This window comes from Enhydra lutris, unplaced genomic scaffold, assembly GCF_002288905.1.
Source record: "Enhydra lutris kenyoni isolate GAN:26980312 unplaced genomic scaffold, ASM228890v2 scaffoldscaffold9, whole genome shotgun sequence".
NCBI lineage: Eukaryota > Metazoa > Chordata > Mammalia > Carnivora > Mustelidae > Enhydra > Enhydra lutris.
This window is the reverse complement of record NW_019154093.1, coordinates 31819008-31841723: the sequence shown is the minus strand read 5'-3', so window position 1 is coordinate 31841723 and position 22716 is coordinate 31819008. Positions and strand designations below refer to the sequence as shown.

Genomic DNA, 22716 nt, shown 5'->3' with positions numbered 1-22716 from the left:
CAGTGATTCAAGGCTGCTTTTCTGTGCTGACCTGCCCTTTGAGTCCATTTGCTTTGAGAAAGAAATACTTCCTGATTTTTGCTTTGTCTAAACCTACTTCCTTTATCAGACGTAGAAGCATATACTTTCTTGCAGCCTGTCCGTGTCTAGAACCAGATTTTCTTTGTGTCTATGTGTTCAGTGTTTTAAAATATATCACCCCTTAGTCAAGGTACTTTAATGAATGGCTTACGAAAGAAATATATTCATTAAAAAAAAAAGGTTGATGTGAAAATAATTGTTTTATTCTTACCACAGAAACTGAAGAAAACACATCTTTTTTCCCCTGCCCTCCCAAAAGAACAATCTTTACATAAAAAAACTATAACATAGATAGGATATATTATTTTTACCAATTGAATATGATAGCAAAGATGAGCTTCTCCTAATATAGAATGATATGTTATTAACAGAGCCAAGTTAACATGAAACATGATATGAATCAATGCTTATGGAAGTGGTAATCTTGAACCACTCAAAAAAGATCAAAAGGATGAAATCCTGTATAAAACCATTTAACTTGAACAGAATGATCCTGGAAGTTTAGAACTAGTGATCATGAGTAATTAAAAAAAAAATCACTCAAACCACTTAAATTCAGTAAAATTCACCGTTTAATTACATTCAAGTAGATCAGCATTTTTGAAATAAGAATATGGTCTAATCTCTCTGCCTTGTTATAAAGAAATCAAATTTACACATGTAATAAGGCATGTTCAAACTTTAAGCCTATAAATTGCCTTCTCACAGTAATTAAAAAGATCATCACAAATTTAATCCCTGAGATATAATTTCTAAAGAATGAAATACACATTACTTGCATTCTAAAATGTAAGGAAAACTAAATTTAAATACCAAAATTAGTGATTTCCTTTAAAAAGAAGGGCTGGATTCTTCCAGTAAGCTCACTGGATTTGCAGATTTCTTAAGACAACAAATTGTAGAGGAACATTCCCTGAGTAAACACTGGGATTAAGGGCCTTTTCTCTTATTTTCCCACTTGGATAACTGAACATTAATAAAACTACAATGTCTTGACCACTCCACAGTTAGAAAATAAAAGCCTCCACTGGGCTTGGGTCCCCATATACATTTACTTTGTATATAGACAACAATGACTTTTTGCCATTTTTTCCCTATAATTTTCGTGATTCTCAAAATGATAATTTCATTTATATGTAGCAAAAAAGTTCAAAAAAAACTTTCAGCACTGTTAATATTTTCACGTTTATTTGTGGAAATAAAGCTAGTTGGTTTTCTTCTGATTTCTTCCATTTTTGGAATCCCACATGATTATAATGTTAAAATATACCAAGAAGAACAGGAAGTTCAAGCAGGATAAAAAACAAATCAATACAGAAAATAAGTCCGGTAATTTCTGAGGAGGTTCCAGTGTGACAGTTATCAGTGTCAGAAGTGCCATAGTGATGACTGAGATAAGAAACTATAAGAAGGGAAAAAAACATTATTGAGTAATATAAAAGACAGAATTTAAATGCACTGGTAACATTTACTTATAGCTGTAAGTGAGCAGAACTGAAGGTGAGGGGTAGGGGTCCAATCTCTTCTACTGGTGGATCTCACCCTAGGCCACATGTTAGAACCATCTGGGGGGTAGGTATAAAAACCTCAATGCCAGACCACACTTCAGACCAATTAAATCAGAGTTTCTGGGGTAGGTCCTAGGATTTAAAAGCTTACCAAGTGATTCCCTTGTATAGCCAAAGCCTCAGGATACCTTTCATACTTAATACCACCCACGTACTAACGAAAGTTACCTGGAATAGACAATATTGCTAGTCAGGGTTAAATTCAGGGTATGCTCCAGGACCTTGAGTTCCTATAGGATATAAAGTTCTAAGCTAATCTAAGAACCTGTCTATAAAAAAGCCTTCCATGGCAAATAGAAAATTATATTTCATATTCATGGAACACTTTCGATAGACTAATGCTGCAGTAAGTCAGGGTGGAGCATACGAAAGAAAATGTAATCTTGCCTCAAAGAGTTTTCAGTTTAATTAGGAAAATGGAAGAACTAATTAAATAAAATCACAAGGTCATATTTTATTAAATGCCAAAATGAGTAGTAAAGATACTTCATTGATTGTAATTGTGTAGCAGTTCAGTTTTCTTTAGTGTACTGTACAACAGAACTTTCTGCAATGATGGGAAAGTTCTATACCTGTGTACATCAAGAGAGTAACTGCTAACCACACATGTGGTCACTGAGCAGGCAAAATATGCTTATCGTGACTGAGCTGAATTTTTTATTTAATTTTACTAAGTTTAAATTTTTAATGTGTCTAGTGGCTACTGTATTGGACAGGTTTTTTTTTAAAGATTATTTATTATCTGAGCGAGAGAGTGTGCATACAAAGAGGGGAGAAGGGGAGAGGAAAAGAGGAAAGAGAACCTCAAGCAGACTCCCTGCTGAGCACAGAGCCCCAAGCAGGGCTTGATCCCAGGATCCTGAGATCATTACCTGAGCCGAAATCAAGAATCATGCCTAATCAACAGAGGTACCCAGGCATTCCTACCATATTGGACAGTTTAGCTCTAGACTGTGAGCTCCTTTAAGACAAGGACCAGACAGATTTTATTCATTTTATCTTGGCATAGCACATAAGTACACAGAAGCTGCTTAAGTAAATGGAGAAAGCAAGCAGTGAGAAATCATAGTGACTTTCATGAAGGAGACGGGACATAAATGGAACCCTAAAAAATGTTTTAATGTCTATATTATAATAGGATTTAAAGATCCGAATAGAGTAATATAGTACTTATTCCAGATGGAAGCCTGGGAAGGATAATATCCAAAAAGCTCATAAATAGGTATAAATGGTATAAATATCCTCCAAAGGGAAAATCCCTGTCAACCTTAGTGAAAAGTGAAAACTTCTGAAGTGAAATAATCAAATTTAAAGTTTCAAACATAAGGGACATCTTCATGGCTCAGTCAATTAAGCATCCAACTCTTGGTTTTGGCTCAGGTCATGATCTCAGGGTTGTGAGATAGAGCCTCGCATCAGGCTTTCCATTCAGCGCAGAGTTTGCTTGAGATTCTTTACCCCTCATTCTCCCCCAGCCCTGCTCCTCCCCCTTCCCACCTTAAATAAAGAAAATCTTAAAAAAAAAAGTTTCAAACAAGAAATATGGGACTGGTTGAAATGTCATGACACCATGATCCTGAATCAGCGTTGAGGGGCATGTTGAAATTCCTCCTGCTTTATTACTTTTTATTTTATTTTAAATATTTTATTTATTCATTTGAGAGAGGGAGAACACGAGCAGGGTGAGGGGCAGAAGGAGAAGCAGACTGTTTATCAGGGAGCCCAATGTGGGGCTTGACCCCAGGATCATGACCTGAGCCAAAGGCAGATACTTAACCAACTGAGCCACCCAGGCACCGTAAAATTCCTCCTGCTTTAAACAAACTCCAGCTATTACCCCATTTGTCTACTTCTGTTTACAGCCAAGTTTCCCAGAGGAGTTTATTTAACTTACTGTATCCAATTCCCTTCCCATTTTTTACTGAATCCACACCAGTTAAGATTTTTACCTCAGCTGCTCCAATCAAACTGCCCTGGCCAAAGATCCATAATGATCTCCACTGTACTAAATCCAATGGTTATTTCTTATTGCCTTCTGAGGTAGCATATGCCTCTAATCTCCTTCAAACACTTCCTTCACTTGAATTCCATAACATCAGACTCTTCTGGGTTCTTCCCACCTCAATAGTTAATCCTTCTCAGACAACTTTGCTGGTTACTTCTCATGTCCCCTACCTCTGTGCACTGTAATATCCCAAGGCTCAGTACTTCGTCGTCTAATATACTCACACCTTTGATGAGCTCATCTGTGACATGACTAATTATTATCTCAATGCCAAAGACTCAAATTACTGTCTCCAGCCTGGACCTCTCTCCCCTAAACTCCACATTCATTCAAATGGATATGTAATAAGCACCTAAAACTACAAGTACAAGCTACCCTTGATAAGATTAACAGCTGACCTCTTATCAGAAAACACTGAGGCCACAAGGCAGTGGGATGGATGACATTCAAATTGCTGAAAGAAAAAGATAAGAATTCCTTTTCTAGCAAAAATACCCTTCAGGGTGCCTGGGAGGCTCAGTTGGCTTAGCAACTCAGGTCATGATCCCACAGTTTTGGGACTGAGTCCCACGATCAGGCTCCCTGCTCAGCGGGAATCCTGCTTCTCCCTCTGACGCTCTACTGACTGAGCTACCCAGGCATCCCAACTACATTTTCTATGATTCCATGTTACGGTCTGAATTATGTCCCCACAAAATTCATATGTTGTAGCCCTACCCCCCCCCCCAATGTGAATGCATTTGGAGACAAACTTTAGGAAGGTTATATTAGTGTTAAATTGAGGTTGTAAGGGTGGGGTCCTAATTTGATAGGACTAGTGTTCTTATAAGGAGAAGAGGCACCACAGGACTCTCTACACGCCCACACAAAGAAGAGGCCATATGAGGCCACAGCAAAGTTGCCTATAACCCAGAATTAGAGGCCTCACCAGAAACTGTGATGAGGCACCTTGCTTTTGGATTTTTAGCCTCCAGAACTATAAGAAAATACATTTCTGTTACTTAAGCCACCCAGTCTGTGGTATTTTGCTATGGCAAAGCAAACTAATACATAACATGTATGTGAAATGTCCAGATCGGTAAATACATAGGTATAGAAAGTATATTAATGGCTGTCCAAGGCTAGAGTTTAGGGTGGAATGGGAAATGGCTGCTAATGGAAAGAGGGTTCCTTTTTGGGGTGATGGAAATAATCTACAATTAGATTGTGGTCATGGTTGTACAACTCTGTACATACTTAAAAGCACCAAATTGCACACTTTAAATGGGTGGATTTTATGGGTGAATTTATGTGTATTAGATCTCAAAAAGCTATAAAAGAGAAAGATATTACTTTTTTTTTTTTTTTTTTAACAGTGGCATGCTGCGTACCATTCCTTAAAAATGAAACAACTCACGGCCAGCTATTGATTTCAGCTCAGGTCATGATCTCAAGGTTGTGAGACTGAGCCCAATGTTGGACTCCTCACTGGGCATGGCACCTGCCTAAGATGCTCTCGCTCCCTCTCTCTCTCTGCCCCTCTGCACACAGCACTCTCTCTAAACAAACAAAAAACAAACTGAACAACTTACCAAATATTGTATAATTCTGGGAAGAAATGTAAAACATGGAAGGTATTTCCTAACAGAAATGGAAAAGGATTTCAATTGCAGTTCTTCTTCAGAAGTCTTCTCAAATATTGAAAAAGAAGTTGCACACGCTATAAAAAATGCCATCGTTGTCACAACTGAAGGGATTAGGAGTTCATCCTTCAACAGAAGAGGTAGCATACTGTAAGGGAAAACAGAAAAAAACATCAAAAGAGAATTGCTAATTCAAAACCTAGTCACTTTGTAAAAAATTTTTAAATGAGTTTATGAGAACTATACTGAAAATATATAAATATTGGTTTGACTCACCTAAATGTTGACACAAGTAAGAACCAAGTAGACATAAAAGGAATTTCACTTAAAACTAAGCAGACTGGTCTAAAATGATAAAGAAAAAATATCTTAATCTTAGGAAACAGAATTTCAATTCTTGTGAAAAATATAAACACATTGTATCTGTCTGATCTTTGGGATAACTAAACAAACAAATAAAAAACAGCCAGTAAGGTCTCCATATAGATCACTGGTTCATTTTTTTGGTATCAGTCCAAACTCAGTGAGTCTAAACACAAACAAGGTATCAACTCCTCCCAATAACTGAAAAACTGCTTCTTCCAATATTCCATTAATGGAACTTTTTTTCCTTGTCATACAAACAGCAGCTTATAGAAAGGATCAGATAAACAAATTCAAACATTCAGAGAAAGAGAGCTTTTTCATGTTGCATCCTACTTGAGAAGTAAACTAATTCCCAGTAGAGTGGTTTCAAAGTTCTTTTTTTACGACCCTCCATGTTACATATTACTAATCTAAGTTAAAAACTAAAGTTATAACCAACAGGCTCGTCCTCTGCCATGGAAGTGAGAACAATGCATAAAGAAGAATTATAAGAGGAAACAAGTTGATTATGGTAGAAGATAAGAGGAAAAAACAAGTAGGAAGCAGTCAAACGAAAAGAGCAATAATATAGGAAGAAGAGGCATAATACCAATAAATGGAACCACAGGCTTTATGACAAAGCTTAGGGTCATAGGTCCCAATTCTGTGACCTCCTGACTTGCATCACTGTCTCATTACCTTCTGGATTCTACTGTGGCAATGCTCGAGAAGAAGGGGACCTGGATGACCTTGAACAAATGATTAATTTAACCATCTTTCTTAGGTGTAAATGGAAATAGGAGTAATACCTTATATTGTTACATAATTGAAAGAACTTTTTTACAAGTATTATCTAACTTTTTAATAAAATAACTAATCATGGCAGTTGTTGAATACTTGTTGCTATTATTATTGTTTTTATCATTATTATTTTGGGTCTCCTTATTTTATTTTTTAAAGATGTATTTATTTATCTGACAGAGACACAGTGAGAGAAGGAACATAAGCAGGGAGAGTGGGAGAAGGAGAAGCAGGCCTCCTGCCAAGCAGGGAGACTGATGCAGGGCTCGATCCCAGGACCCTGGGATCACGACCCAAGCCAAAGGCAGATGCATGATGACTGAGCCAGCCAGGTACCCCTTCTGTCTCCTTATTTTAAAAGGTTTGAGCATTCTCCTCCTTTCTTAGAAGGATGACTTTTCCCCATATCAACCAGCATATGAAATGTCAGGCCTGAGATTACAAACTGATTGAAAACTACCACACTAAAAAAAAAATACTAGAGGATTTTCAATTTCACTATTTGATGCCTTTTAAATCAGAATGTATTCGTTTAAAACATGCACATAGTAGCTGCTCAATAAATATTATTTTCTCTTTCTGGGTCTTAACTTTCCCATTTATTCATTCAGTATTCATTTTTTTTAGGATTTTATTTATTTATTTGAGAGAGAGAGTGTGTAAGAGAGCATGAGAGGGGAGAAGGTCAGAGGGAGAAGCAGACTCCCCACAGAGCCAGGAGACTGATTCGGGACTCAATCCTGGGACTCTGGAATCACGACCTGAGCCGGAATCACGACCTGAGCCAAAGGCAGTCATCCGACCAACTGAACCACCCAGGTGCCCCATTCAGTATTCATTTACCAGATACAAGTATTTACTGAAAACTTATGTACAACAACTGCTCTGAAAGGAATACAAAGAGGAATATAACTCAGCCCTTGACCTCAAGGTGTTTAGTATTTATATTTAAGCAGCAAAATCCCCTGCATCCTAACCTCTTCTCTGAATCTTTTCCTTCACCACCTTGTTGAAAACAAACCCTTGCTCCCTTTGCCTGAGGAAAATGCTGCCTCAGCCCTCTCAACCTCACCTGTTTTGTTGTAGTTTCCAAAGCCTTCAAACAACTTGACCCAGAGCGAGAGAACTTTTTTGGTCTCTACCACTTCTTCCACATCAGTTCTCCCCATCTGCACCCTAACAATCTCCATGTCCTCAGGCTTTATCCCTGTTAGTCCTCATCTTTGTCATCATCCAACCACAAGAGTCACTTCCCTCATTACTCAGTCATTTCAACTCCTTACTCTCTACAAACCTATTCATCCTCATTCCTGGCAATTTTTACATAGATGATTTTCCAATATCCTGACATCTCATTTGCTGGAACTCCTCTCTTCAAGTGATCTCATCTTTATTATCCTCACTAGACAAAACCACAAACCTAGAAAGACCTAACTCTCCTCCTGTACTTATTCCAAAAATACTGAGCAACTGCTCTTGAGGAAAACGTTTACCCACATGAACTGTTTCACTTTAAAGAATTGTTTAAGAGAGAGAGCTGAGAGGACAGAGAGAGAGAGATAGAGAAGATCTCAAGCAGATTCCCTGCTCAATGCGGAGGAGCCAGAGGCAAGGCTCATCTCACAACCCTGAGATCAAGACCTGAACCAAAACAGAGTCAGATGCTTAACCGACTGAGCCATCTAGGCGCCCGTTTTCACTTTAGATACGTGATCGTGATATTCGAGTGTCTACCAGCTACTATGTATTTCTCTAGTCTGTTCACATGTGTCTCTTAAGAAAAATAATCCACACCTTCCCATAATCTCATAATCCCAACAGCTCCAACCTGCTCTTGCCTAATGACCTTGCCTTCCACTTCATTAAGAAAATTGAAATAAAAGAACTTTTACAGATCCCACCATCACATCACATCTCTTCTCAGCATCAGTACCAATATACCCTGTTGCCTCTTTATATTAAAATGAACTATGCCTGTATCTGTCCAAAGCCAGTCCTTCCATTTATGCTCTGGGTCCGATCCCATCTCCCTTTCCAAGGGGTATCGCTTCAACAACCCTTAACTCCCTCCTGTACCATCAGTGTTCCCTCTCTACAGACCATTCCCACACCATTATTTCTCCTATCCTAACATCTTAAGCAACAAGCCTCACTTGACTCTAATTTCTCTACCAATTATTGCTTTTATTTTTTTCTCTCCTTCTCAGCAAAACTTACCTAAAGAACTGTTTACTTGTCTCACACCATATATAAAAATGAACTCAGGGGCACCTGGGTGGCTCAGTGGGTTAAAGCCTCTGCCTTCGGCTCAGGTCATGATCCCAGGGTCCTGGGATAGAGCCCCGCATCGGACTCTCTGGTCAGCGGGGAATCTGCTTCTCCCTCTCTCTCTGCCTGCTTCTCTGCCTACTTGTGATCTCTCTCTATCAAATAAATAAATAAAATCTTAAAAAAAAAAGAACTCAAAAGGAATCAAAGACTTAAATATAAGAGCTAAATCCATAAATATCTTAGAAATAACACGAGAGTAAGTCTTTATTACCTGGGATTTGGCAATGGTTTGTTGGACATGACACCAAAAGCCCAAGCAACAAAAAGAAATAATAGATAAATTGAACTTCATCAAAATTAAAAACTTGACAGTTTTTAAAACCTTAAAAAATGCTCAACATTATTAGGGAAATGCAAATCAGAACCACAATGAAATACCATTTCATACCCCATAGAATGGGGCAGGGGTTGGGGGAAGGAAAATAGCAAATGCTATCAAGGATGCAGAAAAACTGGAAACATCACATATTACATTACTGGTGGGAATGCAAAATGGTATAACTGCTGTGGAAAACAGTTTGATGGTTCCTCAATCAGTTCAATACAGAATTACTATATAACCCAGAAATCCCACTCCTGGATGTAGACTCAGGCATACTGAAAACAGGGGTGCGTGGGTGGCTCAGCCAGTTGGGTGTCTGCCTTTGGCTCAGGTCATGATCCCAGGATCCTGGGATCTAGCCCCACTTTGGGCTCCTTGCTCAGCAGAGAGCCTGCTTCTCCCTCTCCCTCTGCCTGCTGCTCTGCCTGCTCGTGCTCTGTCAAATAAATGAATAAAATCTTTAAATTAAAAAAAAAAAGGAGGGGGGTACCGAAAACAAATACTCAAACAAAAACTTATGCAGGGATGTTCATACTGGCACTATTCACAGTAACCAAAAGGTGGAAACCCAAATGTCCATCAAATGATGCATGGATGAACAAAATGTATAGCCATACAATGCAATAATTTTCAGGCATAAAAATGAAGTATTGGGGCTCCTGGGTGGCTCAGTGGGTTAAGCCTCTGCCTTTGGCTCAGGTCATGATCTCCGGGTCCTGGGATTGAGTCCTCAATTGGGCTCTCTGCTCGGGGGGAGCCACTCCCACCCGTTCTGCCTACCTCTCTGCCTACTTGTGATCTCTGTCAAATAAATAATTTTTTTTAAAAAAATGAAGTACTGATACTTGCTACAACATAGATGAACTTTGAAAATATTATCTTACATGAAAGAGGTCAAACATAAAAAGCCAAATTTTATATGATTCCAATTATATGAAGTACCCCAAATAGGCAAATCCATAGAGACAAAAAGTAATTTAGTGATTATAAGAATTGAGGGATGGGAAGAGAATGGGGATTGACTGCTTAAAGGGTACAAGATTTCCTTCTGGGGTGATAAAAATGTTCTGGAAGTAGATAGTGGTGATGGTTGCACAGCACTGTGACCACTGGTATATTTTGCCACAAATAAATTTTAAAAAATAATCTATAGGGGCGCCTGGGTGGCTCAGTGGGTTAAAGCCTCTGCCTTCAGCTCAGGTCATGATCCCAGGGTCCTGGAATCAAGCCCTGCATCGGGCTCTCTGCTCAGTAGGGAGCCTGCTTCCCTTCCTCTCTATCTCTGCCTGCCTCTCTGCCTACTTGTGATCTCCCTATTTCTGTCAAAAAATAAAACCTTTAAAGGTATGCCCTTATTACAGCTTATCATAAAAAAAAAAATCTATAGCTATCTTCACTTTCTCCCTCATTATTTTTTTTTAAAGATTTTTATTTATTTATTTGACAGACAGAGACCACAAGTAGACAGAGAGAGAGGAGGAAGCAGGCTCCCCACTGAGTAGAGAGCCCGATGTGGGGCTCGATCCCAGGACCCTGAGATAATGACCTGACCCGAAGGCAGAGGCTTTAACCCACTGAGCCACCCAGGCGCCCCTCTCTCTCATTATTTCTTAAACCCACCTTAATCAGGCTTTTCCCTGCATCACTCCATCAACATTAGCCTTGTCAAAGTCACTAATGACTTCCATTTTGCTGAGGCAAATAGTCTGTTCTCAGCCCTCATCTTGAGTGATCATCTCGTGTTTTTTCCCCTCAGCTTTATTGATATAATTGACATATAACATTGTTTAAGTTTGGGATGTACACCACAATAATTTGATATAGGCATATATTACAAAATGATGATTGCAATGTTAGTTAACACATCCATTAATTCAGTTACCTCTTGCGTGTGTGTGCAGTGAGAACTTTTAAGATGTATTCTCTTAGCAACTTCCAAGTATATAATACCTGTTATATATTACTATGTACAGCCACCATGCTACACATTAGATCTCCAGAACTTATTCATCTTAAAACATTCATTTTGACCACCTTCGCCCATTTTTCCTTCCTTCTCCCCTGCCCCGGCAACCACCAATCTACTCTTTCTATGAATCAGTTTCTGAGTTTTGATGACTTAGATCCCTTATTTATGTGAGATCACACAATATTTATCTTTCTCTGTCTGACTTATTTCACTTAGCATAATGCCCTCAAGGTTCATCTATGTTGTTGTAAATGGCAGGATTTTCTTCTTCCTTATGACCTAGTAATAGCTCAAAAGTGTGTGCGAGAGTGTGTGCCACAAGTGCATATAGAGTATACATTTTCTTTATCCGTTCATTTGCTGATGGATATTTAGGTGGTTTCCATGTCTTGGCTACTGCAAATAATGCTACAGTGAACACGGGGATGCAGACACCTCTTCAGGATCATGATTTCATTTCCTTCAAACATATACCCACCTGTAGGATGGCTGATCACATGGTGGTTCTATTTTAATTTGGGGGGGAACTTCTATAGTGTTTTCCATAGTGGCTATACCAACTTATATTCCCAATAAGAGTGTACAAGGGTTCTCGTTTCTCCACATCCTTACCAATACTTGCTATCACTTGTCTTTTTTATAAGAGCCATTTGATAAGAGCCATTCTGACTGGTATAAAGTGTTACCTCATTGTGCTTCCGATTTGCATTTTCCTGATGATTAGTGATGCTGAGCACCCTTTCAAGTACATGTTGTATAGCTTCTTTGGGAAAATGCCTATTTAAGGTCCTTTGCCCATTTTCAAATTGTTTTTTACTATTGAGTTGTATGAATTCCTTATATATTTTGGAGATTAACTCCTTATCAGGTATATGGTTTGCAAATATTTTCTCCCATTCCATAAGTTGCCTTTTCTTTTCTTTTCTTTTAAGATTATTTACTTATTTATTTGACAGACAGAGATTACAAATAGGCAGAGAGGCAGGAGAGAGAGAGAGGAGGAAGCAGGCTCCCCGCTGAGCAGAAAGCCCAATGCGGGGCTCGATCCCAGGACCGTGGGATCCTGACCTGAGCCGAAGGCAGAGGCTTTAACTCACTGAGCCACCCAGGCGCCCCCATAAGTTGCCTTTTCATCTTGTTAATCATTTCTTTTGGTATATTGAAGTTTTTTAGGATGTCAGCCCACTTACTTATTTTTCCTTTTCTTCCTTGTGGTTTTGGTATCATATCTAAAAAATCATTGCTAAGACCAATGGCAAGGAGCTTTGTTCCTATGTTTTCTTCTAGAAGTTTTATGGTTTCAGGTCTTACATTTACATCTTTAATCCATTTCAAGTTAATTTTTGTGAATGGGGTAAGATAGGTGACTCGCATCCTTAAAATACCTTCTTCACTCAGGACACCAACTCTTGTGGTTTTTCATCCTACCTTTTAGCCATTCCTATTTGCCTCTTCTCCTAAGACCTCTTAACACTGTGTGGTCCAGGACTCAGTCTCTGGTACTCTTCTCTGTATATACTCACTCCCTTGGTGATTTCACCCAGTCTTATGACTTTGTCCTCTTTACTGACAAACTACTAAATTTGTATCCCCAGCTCAACCCCCCTCTAGAACTGCACTCATATGTCCAACCCAGACATACATCTAAATGCTGACTCAGCATCTCTGCTTGGACGTCCAAAGACCTGTCTAACACTGAACCTGCAACCCTCTCACCAGGTCCACATCTAGCCTAATCCTGTTTCACTGTCAATCTTCCCCATTTCAGTCAATTGCTATTCTATCTTTCCAGTTGCAAGCCAAAAACCATGGATACACATTTGATTTTTCTTTTTCTATCACATGCTACATACAAATCACTAGGAAGCCTTCTGGTTCCTTTTATACATCCACAACGACCACTTCCTGCTTCTTCTACTATTATTGTCTTGTTTGCAGTCACCACCATCTCTCAACTGAATTACAGTAACAGCCTTCTAAATGGTCTCCATGTTTTCTTGCTCCATACAATCTATTCTTAACATGCAGCCAGGATGATCCTTTGATTTTTTTTTAACAATTTTATTGAGGTAAAATTAATATACAAAGAGGGGCATGTGGGTGGCTCAGTTGTTAAGCATCTGCCTTCCGCTCAGGTCATGATACCAGGCTCCTGGGATTGAGCCCCGTACCAGGCTCCCTGCTCAACAGAAAGCCTGTTCTCCCTCTCCACTCCCCCTGCTTGTATTCCCTTTCTCACTGTCTGTCAAATAAATTTTAAAAATTAATATACAAAGAATTGCACATATTAATGTATATAGTTTGATAAGCAGAGTGATCTTTTTAAAACATCAAGGGGCACCTGGGTGGCTCAGTTGGTTGGGCATTTGCCATCAGCTCAGGTCATGAACCCAGGATCCTGGGATCAAGCCTGCTTCTCCCTCTCCCTCTGCCTGCTGCTCCCCCTCCTTGTGCACACTCTCTCTCTGTCAAATAAATAATTTTTTTAAATCTTAAAAAAAATAAAACATCAAGTCAGATCATGATTCCCCAACACCCCTCCCGAGACAAATTTCCTAATGTGACCTATAAGGTCCTATAAAACTTACACCTCTGTTACCTCTTTAACTTAATCTTTTATTAACCTGCACTTTGACTACTCCACTCTGGCCACACTGGTCATTCTGTTGTTCACTAAACATCCAGGCTTATTCCCATCTTAGGGCTTCACACAGGCTGTTCCATCTAGAATGTTATATCCTAAATACCCCAGCTAATTTCCTCAGCATATCCAGTCCACTCCAGTATCTCCTCACAAGGCCTAACTTGACATCTGTATTAAAATTACAACCTGTACTTGCTTCTGTACCCTCACCTCCAACACTCCCAACTTCCCTTATCCTGCTTTATTTCTTCCTCAGGGCCTTTATTATCTTCTAAAACACTATTTAATTTCTTTTTGTTTTTATTTTAATTTCTTTTTATTTGTATTTAATTATTAGTGACTATCTTTAAGAATGAAAGCTAAGAATGTAGGGATTTTTATCTGCTTTGTTCATGGATATATACCAAGGGCACAGAACAGTACCTGGCAAACATAGGCACTCGATGAATATTTATTGAATGAAATATCTATTTAATGATGGATTACCTAGGAACGACCAAGAAAAACTTTTAATGCTGACTTTAAAATATTTTACCAAAATTATATTAAGCCACTATTATATATAATCTAAGTATAGCTGTAGAGTAGGAACTCCCAGAAATTCAGGCCCAAAGAGCTAATTTGAATGGTCAGGTTACAGATCACTGAATGGACTGCCTTAGTATGGGGTAGAATATCTGGGGAAAATACACGTGTTTGAAAGCAAACCTTTCCATAGTTTCATCCCCTTGCACTAGGAATGTGTGGATGGCCAGCCAAGCCTCACATAATAGTGAAAGAAACTAACTCAGGTTTAGACTTTGGGGGATGAAACTAAGCTGTCCTCCTGATCTGCAACAATGTGAGACTATTTAGTTCCAAGCAAAGAAGCTTTCCACATAGGCAGCCCAGCTTACTATAAAGCTCTGCTTTGAGTTTTTAGTTCAAAGTTCCACCTAATAAACGCAATTTATTGCAGAATAAATTTGTCATTGGTTATTCTTTACAGGGATCTTCCATAGGAATGTAGCAAACACAGGATAAGGAGTGGGATTGATCTAGGGCAGGATTCAAGTACTCCAAGGTGTTCTGGACAAATACTATTTTAATATTGGAATAATATACCCTCACTGTCACCCAATTTCTATGATAACCAGGAAGAATTTTAATGCTCTTAAAACAAAGTAGTCTGACTGGGGATTGCCAATAGGGTCTAAACAAAGGTTTTGGTTTTTGTTTTAATATTTTATTTATTTATTTGACAGAGATCACAAGTAGACAGAGAGGCAGGTAGGCATAGAGAAAGAGGGGGAAGCAGGCTCCCTGCTGAGCAGAGAGCCCGATGTGGGGCTCGATCCCAGGACCTTGAGATCATGACCTGAGCTGAAGGCAGAGGCTTAACCAACTGAACCACCCAGGTGCCCCTTCATTTTTTTTTTTTTTAAGATTTTATTTATTTATTTGACAGATAGAGATCACAAGTAGGCAGAGAGGCAGGCAGAGAGAGAGAGGAGGAAGCAGGCTCCCCACGGAGCAGAGAGCCATTGGGCTCAATCCCAGGACTCAATCCCAGGACCCTGGGATCATGACCTGAGCCGAAGGCAGAGGCTCTAACCCACTGAGCCACCCAGGCGCCCCCTAAACAAAGGTTTTGATAAAAGAAATAGCAAGGGGTCAACATATGAAAGTCCCGAAAGAAGTGAATGAAGACAACAAAGCTAAATAGATATGGAAATGAATGAAATGAAAAAGGCAAAGATGACAAACGGGCTCCAACCTGAGGAAAATCTCTAGCATATAAAAAACATATAGGAAGAAACAGAAATAATTATGCCAGTAATAATTCTATGAAACTTTTTCAGTTTAAAATATTATATTTTAAAAGAAGTAAAATTGTAAGAAATCATTATGGAAAAATATAATTTTATGAATAATTTTATGCAACTACATAGTAACATTTGTGTGGTTTTGTTTTGCACTTAGGTGATTATATGTAGCTGATAAATTTATGTATATATAATAAACACATAGTAATAAATAAATAAAACACAACATTTTTACTTACAATGATACCAAGAGAATGGACTTTTCATGTACTTGGAAAGAAAATAAAAAGAATGACAGTGCACAGCTAACCTTTAAGAAAAAGGGGGGAGAATGAGATATAACAACTTATAAACTATAATTGCTTAATTATGAATCTAAATAAAAATCATCTGAAGTAAAATTTTAAAGCTTAATGTAGTTTCTATCTAGAAGGAAAATATCTATACAACATTAATGCATATTTTATTCAAATACAGAAAAACATTGCTTGAAAAAATAATGATTATAAAGCTATACTTAACCATCTAAAACAATTTCATTCAGACTCAATTATTAATAAACAAAACTACTAAATACTTCAGACACAAAATCAGACCTTCATCCCCCCCTTGGTATCTCTGACAATTAAAAGGAACTGAAGGACAAGAAGTTCAAAAACGCCTCACGAAACAAATGTGGGTATTAAGAAGGGCACATATTGCATGGAGCACTGGGTGTGGTGCATGAACAATAAATTTTGGAACACTGAAAAAAAAATTTTTTTTTAAATAATGAAAAAGTAAAAACAAATCTATTTTAGTACATTTTTTAAATGTACAATTCAATAAAATATATTAAATGTTTTATGAAGTCATCATTTGCTATTTGGGGTTTAAAATTAAAATGACTTAGGTCTATTATCAAAAGTTTATGATCTGCATACTGAACATCTATCTACACACATGCAATCCAGAGCAAATCCTATTTACACCACTTTCTAATTACAATATCCACCCACTTCTCTCCATTCCCCCCTGCTAATAGTGGGAAAGGAGTGGTCTAAGCCACACTCATCTTTCTCCTGGACTACTGCAATAACCTCCTAATTGGTAACACTCTTGCTTCCTTACAGTCCATTATGTACTCAGCCACCATATCAGATCATGTAAATTTCCCTGTTTAAAATCCTCAAATAGCTTCCCATTAACACTGAGAATAAAATCCAAACTCCTATCTGGGTCCTGCCTTCCTCTTCCAGTCTATTTCTTACTATCTCCCTCACGCACTTCACACCAGCCACTTCATACCTGTCCCTTTTTGTGCTGAACATGCCAAACATGTTCCTGCTTTAAGAAAAAACTTCATTTTATCAAGTCAGAGCACAGATCTTCTTAGTGAATGGTTCCTTCTGGCTAGTCATTCAGCTCAAGGCCTAAATGTCACTTCCATAGACAGGCCTTCCCCTGTTCAAGCTAAAGTACTGCCCCACCAGCACTCCTTTCATATAACACTATTTTCTTCATAGCTCCATCACTTTCAGGTATTTTCTAATGAACAAATCTACTCTGTTTACTGTCCTTCTGCTACCATTGGCATGAAAGGCCCCAATTAAGAGAACCGGGATATGAGCTGTCATTCACTTACACACCAGTACTTGGAAAAGGACCTGGCACATTAGAGGGCACTCAAAATATGCTACTTGAATAGATTAAATATGATCACCCTGCTGCTATACATATATTTGTATCATACCATCAATTACCTCAATTATAGGCTTATATTGAGAAATAATTCAATCTTTATTGAAAGGAAAACACTTTGAAATAATTATTTTATATATATATATATATATATATATATATATATATATATATATATATAATGGGAAATGTTTTCAAAGTTCTCAGGAACATTCAGTAAGAATTCAAAACATCAACATTAATAAGAAAAACCATTAATATAAATCATTTTTAGTTTTTTGAAGATAATGGCTTATATACTAAAACAGCAAACAGAATAAATTAGGAGATTAAGAGAAAAAAGTTTTTTCTGGATTATAATCCTAAAAGTAATTACCTCTAACACTGCTACAGTTACTCAAACTCTGAAATTCCACTCAATTATCTTTGAAATAATACCTTTATTTAGCATGTTATTTCCTAGAAAAATAACATAATCATATGTAAGCTTGTAAATATTTCAAGTTAGGGCTATTAACAACATCAGAGCATTATTATTATTCCTTCTATTCTAAAAGTCCTATGGAATAGTAACAGATGATGTAGAATGCTCAGAGTTCATTCTCAGAATGAAACAAGAAATTGTCAATAAAAAGGTAATAAAAAAGAAAAGAGGAACATGAAACTATTGTTTTGTACTGTGGTACCCATATGCACTTCTGAAGTATTTTACTGTTATGCTCTGTTCTGGCTTGTTTTTGAAATGCAATATAAGTAAGTGCCCATCTCAAAATTGAAATCCTAATTTCTAAAATGTTGTCCCCTTATGAAGCCCATTAAGAGTTTAAATAAACTAAATTTTCTTGAATATCATTTTAGAGACCAAGGCATAAAGGAACCAAATTTTAAATACCACAGAAATATAACCAGGGAGGAATTTGTGAGCCTACTCAGAGAAACCCAAAGTTGTAGGAAATATAACCAATTCATCTTCAAACTAACACAAGTCATCTTCCTTAAACAGAGATCTGTCCCCTATCCTCAAAAAGCTTTTTTGGCTCTTCTGGCACACAAATCAAACTCTTAACTTTTTTAAGCCAGCATTCAAGGTCTTACCCAATTTGAGCCTTTTCAACTCTTATCTCCCACTATATCCTTTCCTAACCTCAAAACACATACACACACACACACACGTGTCACACAAATTTCACTGTATGCTATTCCCAGCATTCCCTATCCTTTCCACCACTGTATCCAAGCTCTTCCTCCTGCCTTGAATTCTCTTCTGCTACATAACCTCCTATTCCAAATCTTGCCCAGCTTTCAAAATTTGGTTCCAATTCCACTTACTCTAAGAAGCTGTCTAAAATTTGCCCCAAAGTAGTATTTCCCTTTTCCACACCATCACAGCATTTAATGTGTAACTAAAAGAACTTACTACCTTCTACTTAATAGCATAATTATTTAAACATATGTCTATTCCCACTCTTTTCTTCTCTGTATTCCCTAATACAAAGCAGAAATTAAAGAGTTGTTGCATTAAACCAAAAGATTCTGATTATTCAGCCTAATATAAAACACAGCACCAAAGTATGTCTGACACTCAATAAATGTTGACCAAATAAATGAATACCTTATTTCCCAGTCCAGTAAACCCCATTCAGAGGAAGAAAATAATTACCTGTATTTTTAAAAGATCAGTTGCATCAAGAATTAAGTATTTAAAGTAATGAGAAACTTACCAGAGTAAATCTGAATCCTCTGGGAGAGGGCTGAAGTGTTAATTTTATACATGCAGGAAGCAGGCTCAATAATGTAAAACAAAAGCTAAAAAAAAGAATAAAAATAAAACATTTGTTTTCTCTATAGAGCTATGTAATTAAAGCAAGGAAATATTGTTTAATATAAGGATCACATTACTTAACTCGTTTATTTCAAATTAAAGGTTTTCTTATTTATTAAATGTAAACTTAATGCCAAATAATATTTAAATAAAATCCATTCATTGAAATATTTATACACTTTTATATGTAATTATATAATACAGAAAAAATATTATAATGTTTACATTACTTATAGAAAAGATACACAAAGATAGATAGCTAACACTAGCAAACACTCAAAATAAGAAAACACTACCAGGCATAAAAAGACAATATATATTTGTAACACAAACATTCACAAAATTTACTCACAAAAGAACCTCTCATAAAAGTTAATTATTTGATTTTCAGCCCATGGTAAATCAGAGAGAACAAGTTAGAAAGGGAGTGGGTAGCTGCTAGAGCTACTCCTAGTGATGGCCGATGGGCAGGGAGGAAAAGGAACTCAATGAGCAGAGCCATGTGGAGCCATTTGGTACCACAGCAAACAGCTTTTGCAAGCCCTAAGGACAAATTATAACACAATAACTGATCTTCCCACTGTTGGTGGCTTTGTGGTGTGTCAACTTGGCTTGGCTGAACTACGGTTCCCTGAATAAGCTTCTAGATACAGTGGGCTACAAGGGATATTCTCAGAACTGGAGGACAGAGGGAGGCAGCACCATTATGTAGCATGCACGCACACATACATTCTCCCAGTTATTCAAACACTAATCTTGGAGCTGCTGAGGCGACTTTGGGCAGATGTAATGAAAGTTTCTCTTCAGTTGATTTTAACTTAATCAAAAGGGGGATTCTTGGATGGCCTGACTTAATCAATTCGAAGGCTTTTAAAAGAGAGCTTAGGTCTGCCCTAAATTGAGATTCCAAACAGCAACTGGGTTTGAATTGCTCTTCCTCCCCCTTAGATACGCTTTCCTAAATGCCTGCCTTGTGGACTTCCAGTTTGTTCAGTCAGATCCCCTGACAGTATATGCCAATTCCTTGTAATAAATTCACACGCGCACACACACACCCTCCTACTCATTCTTCTTCTCTGGTTGAACCCTGATTGATAACACCACTGAAAATTACGGCTCTTCAAGATAATGTTTAATCATGTTTAGTAGACTTTGTTTAAGGAGGAGGGAAATAGGTAACAATCCAGGAATTTTATCACTTCACATACTTCAAATAATAATTTTGGTATATAAAGGGATAGGTAGTGTTATGTGGAAAATTCACTAATGAAGAACACCTCATTCCCTAATGACACCAGATAAATGAGATATTACCATAATACTTTTAGAGAAGAGCTTCTACAACACCATACTCGAACTTTATATCTCTTACCTGATTATTATCTGGATGTGACGTGGCAAAATATCCTTGATCTTCAGAAAGATACTGAAGCTGCACCAAATATTGGCCACTTTATCCTTAAAAGAGATTTGTGAATTTTACATTCTGATATAATAGAAATATTAAACTCTATCAAAGTACAGCCCATGATTTCTAAATAAACTTTTGAGACATAAAGCTTTTGTTCACAACTGTTTTATAGCTGAGTTGCTTAAACTCTCCAAGAACACACACACACACACACACACACACACACACACAAGCATTTTTCGTTTTTTGCAATGAGAGTTGACCTAAATCACAAGCCAACCATAGTCCAGACATTTCCAAGAAATATTTATTATTTTTCAAAGAACAGCACACTATCCCTAAATACTTAAGTTACTCATCTTTGGACATTTTTCTAGGAAATCTTTTTTCCTAATTTGTAGAACACACATTTTTTGGACCCATTTTATCACATACCTAAAATTGTCTCAAGTATAACCTACTAGCAACTCACAATGACAAGAGTTAATTGCTAATAAATCAAGGCATTTAAAGACATTAGCAGTTGTGGTAGGATTGCTTTCAAAATTAAATTTGTAACTATAGCTCTCTGCTTGTGAAACCCACCCTCTACACAGCTGCTTAACTCACAGCTGTGTAAGCATAACATCAAGAAAGTAACTATCACTGACAACTGCACCATCCTACTTCCCCCTGTCGATCAAAGAAAATGCTCTTCAGATTTTGAGGGTAGCAAGGGAATGGAGGTGGCCAGCAACACTATCAAACATGTATGATACACATCTTTATAATTATTGTGATAAATACTATTTTTGAAATGGAAGGCAAGGCAGAGAACCAAGAAGCTTAGATGGAGAATTAACTTTTCTTTATATAGGTTTTAAGGTTAGAGGAAGTATTAAGAAGAACACAGTTTTCAAAATTCACACCACAGCTCGGCCATGTACAAGCTCTGTGAATCTCTGACCTCAGTTTTCTGATCTACAAAATGATACAATAGCTACTTCAGTCAGACCTATTATGAGAATCAAAATCACATGTGAAGTATGTGGCACCGAGTAAGAGTGATGACAAGAATAGTGATGATTTGTGATTATCACTATCAGGACCAGCAGCATCCTCATCAACATTTAAGTCATATATGCCTGTTCAATCACACACCAAACTCTTTCTTGGTCTCTTGCAAAATGCTTGTACCATCCTACTACAGATCCGGTGAAAGACAGATAATCTATAGCAATTTATATATTTAAAAATTAGAAAGATATATAGGCTTTTCTAATTCTTTTTAAAAGAAATGTTTATCAAAAGCAAATTATCTATAAATATGTTGTCTCTGTCTAACTTTATTAAAAGGCCTTTTTGTTTCAGAAAAATGGTTTGTTTAATTTAATTACTAAATCTAAATCATCAAATTATCCACGTAATAAAAGTTTAACAAGAGTGATTAAGCTAGCATTAAATGAAATGAAAGATTCTCATTAAAAAATTACTATGGATGAAGGTTATATAAGGAAATTATGAGATCTTACTGAAGCAAACATGATTTAGTTTAATAAATAATTTCCTAAGACTAAAAAGAGAATATAAACCAAAAAATTACAGAGCTGTTAACTTTGTAGCTGCAACTTCTCATGCTGTCTTTCACTGTGGATTTTATTTCATTAGAAAAATATATAACTGAAGGGTGCCTGGGTAGTTCAATCATTATGTGTCTGCCTTCGGCTCAGGTTATAATGCCAGGGTCCTGGGATCAAGCCCCACATTGGGCTCCCTGCTCTGCGGGGAACCTGTTCTCCCTCTCCCGCTCCCCCCTGCTTGTGTTCCCTCTCTCGCCATGTCTCTCTCTGTCAAAAAAATAAATAAAATCTTTTTTTAAAAAAAGAAAAATATATAACTAAATTATGGATTTCATGATGGCATAAATATTATCTATTCATTTAATGTACTAGAAAACGCCAGCTGAGCTAGAGGTTATATACTGGATTAAATAACTGGTAAGGAATGATTGCAAGGAGAGTAGCTGAAGTTACTACTCCTTGTGTGTCTTCTATATGAAATCCCCAGAGGTCACAGCAAAATAGTGTTAATAGAAAGGAGTAAGAAGAAAGTACTTAAACATACCTCAAATAATCCACGATCAACTGGGAAGAGTCTTCTTAGTACTTGCAGCGTTTGCTCCCTTTCTGTAAAGAATGGCAGCCAGCAGAGAATGAAGGAAGCCACAACTGTACAAGACAGCTTAATTAACAAAACAAACCTAGAACAAAAACAAAGGTACCCAGTAAGACAGGGAGAGATTAATAATACTGAGAAATCAGTCTCAGTCTC

General features: G+C 37.3%; 1 protein-coding gene across 3 annotated transcripts in view; it reads right to left on the bottom strand.

The window, feature by feature from the left end:
- Window positions 1-276: 276 nt before the first annotated feature.
- LOC111142978 (ALG6, alpha-1,3-glucosyltransferase) overlaps window positions 277-22716 on the bottom strand; it is a 70725-nt gene continuing 48285 nt past the window's right edge. For all 3 annotated transcript variants that reach the window (XM_022496349.1, XM_022496348.1, XM_022496350.1), the window contains 7 exons: window positions 22510-22645; window positions 20368-20453; window positions 18895-18979; window positions 15733-15803; window positions 5553-5621; window positions 5226-5424; window positions 277-1483 (listed from right to left, as the gene is read on the bottom strand). In XM_022496349.1, coding sequence (XP_022352057.1) covers window positions 1286-1483; window positions 5226-5424; window positions 5553-5621; window positions 15733-15803; window positions 18895-18979; window positions 20368-20453; window positions 22510-22645 — 844 coding nt within the window. In that variant the 3' untranslated portion in view covers window positions 277-1285. The remainder of the gene's footprint in view (window positions 1484-5225; window positions 5425-5552; window positions 5622-15732; window positions 15804-18894; window positions 18980-20367; window positions 20454-22509; window positions 22646-22716) is intronic.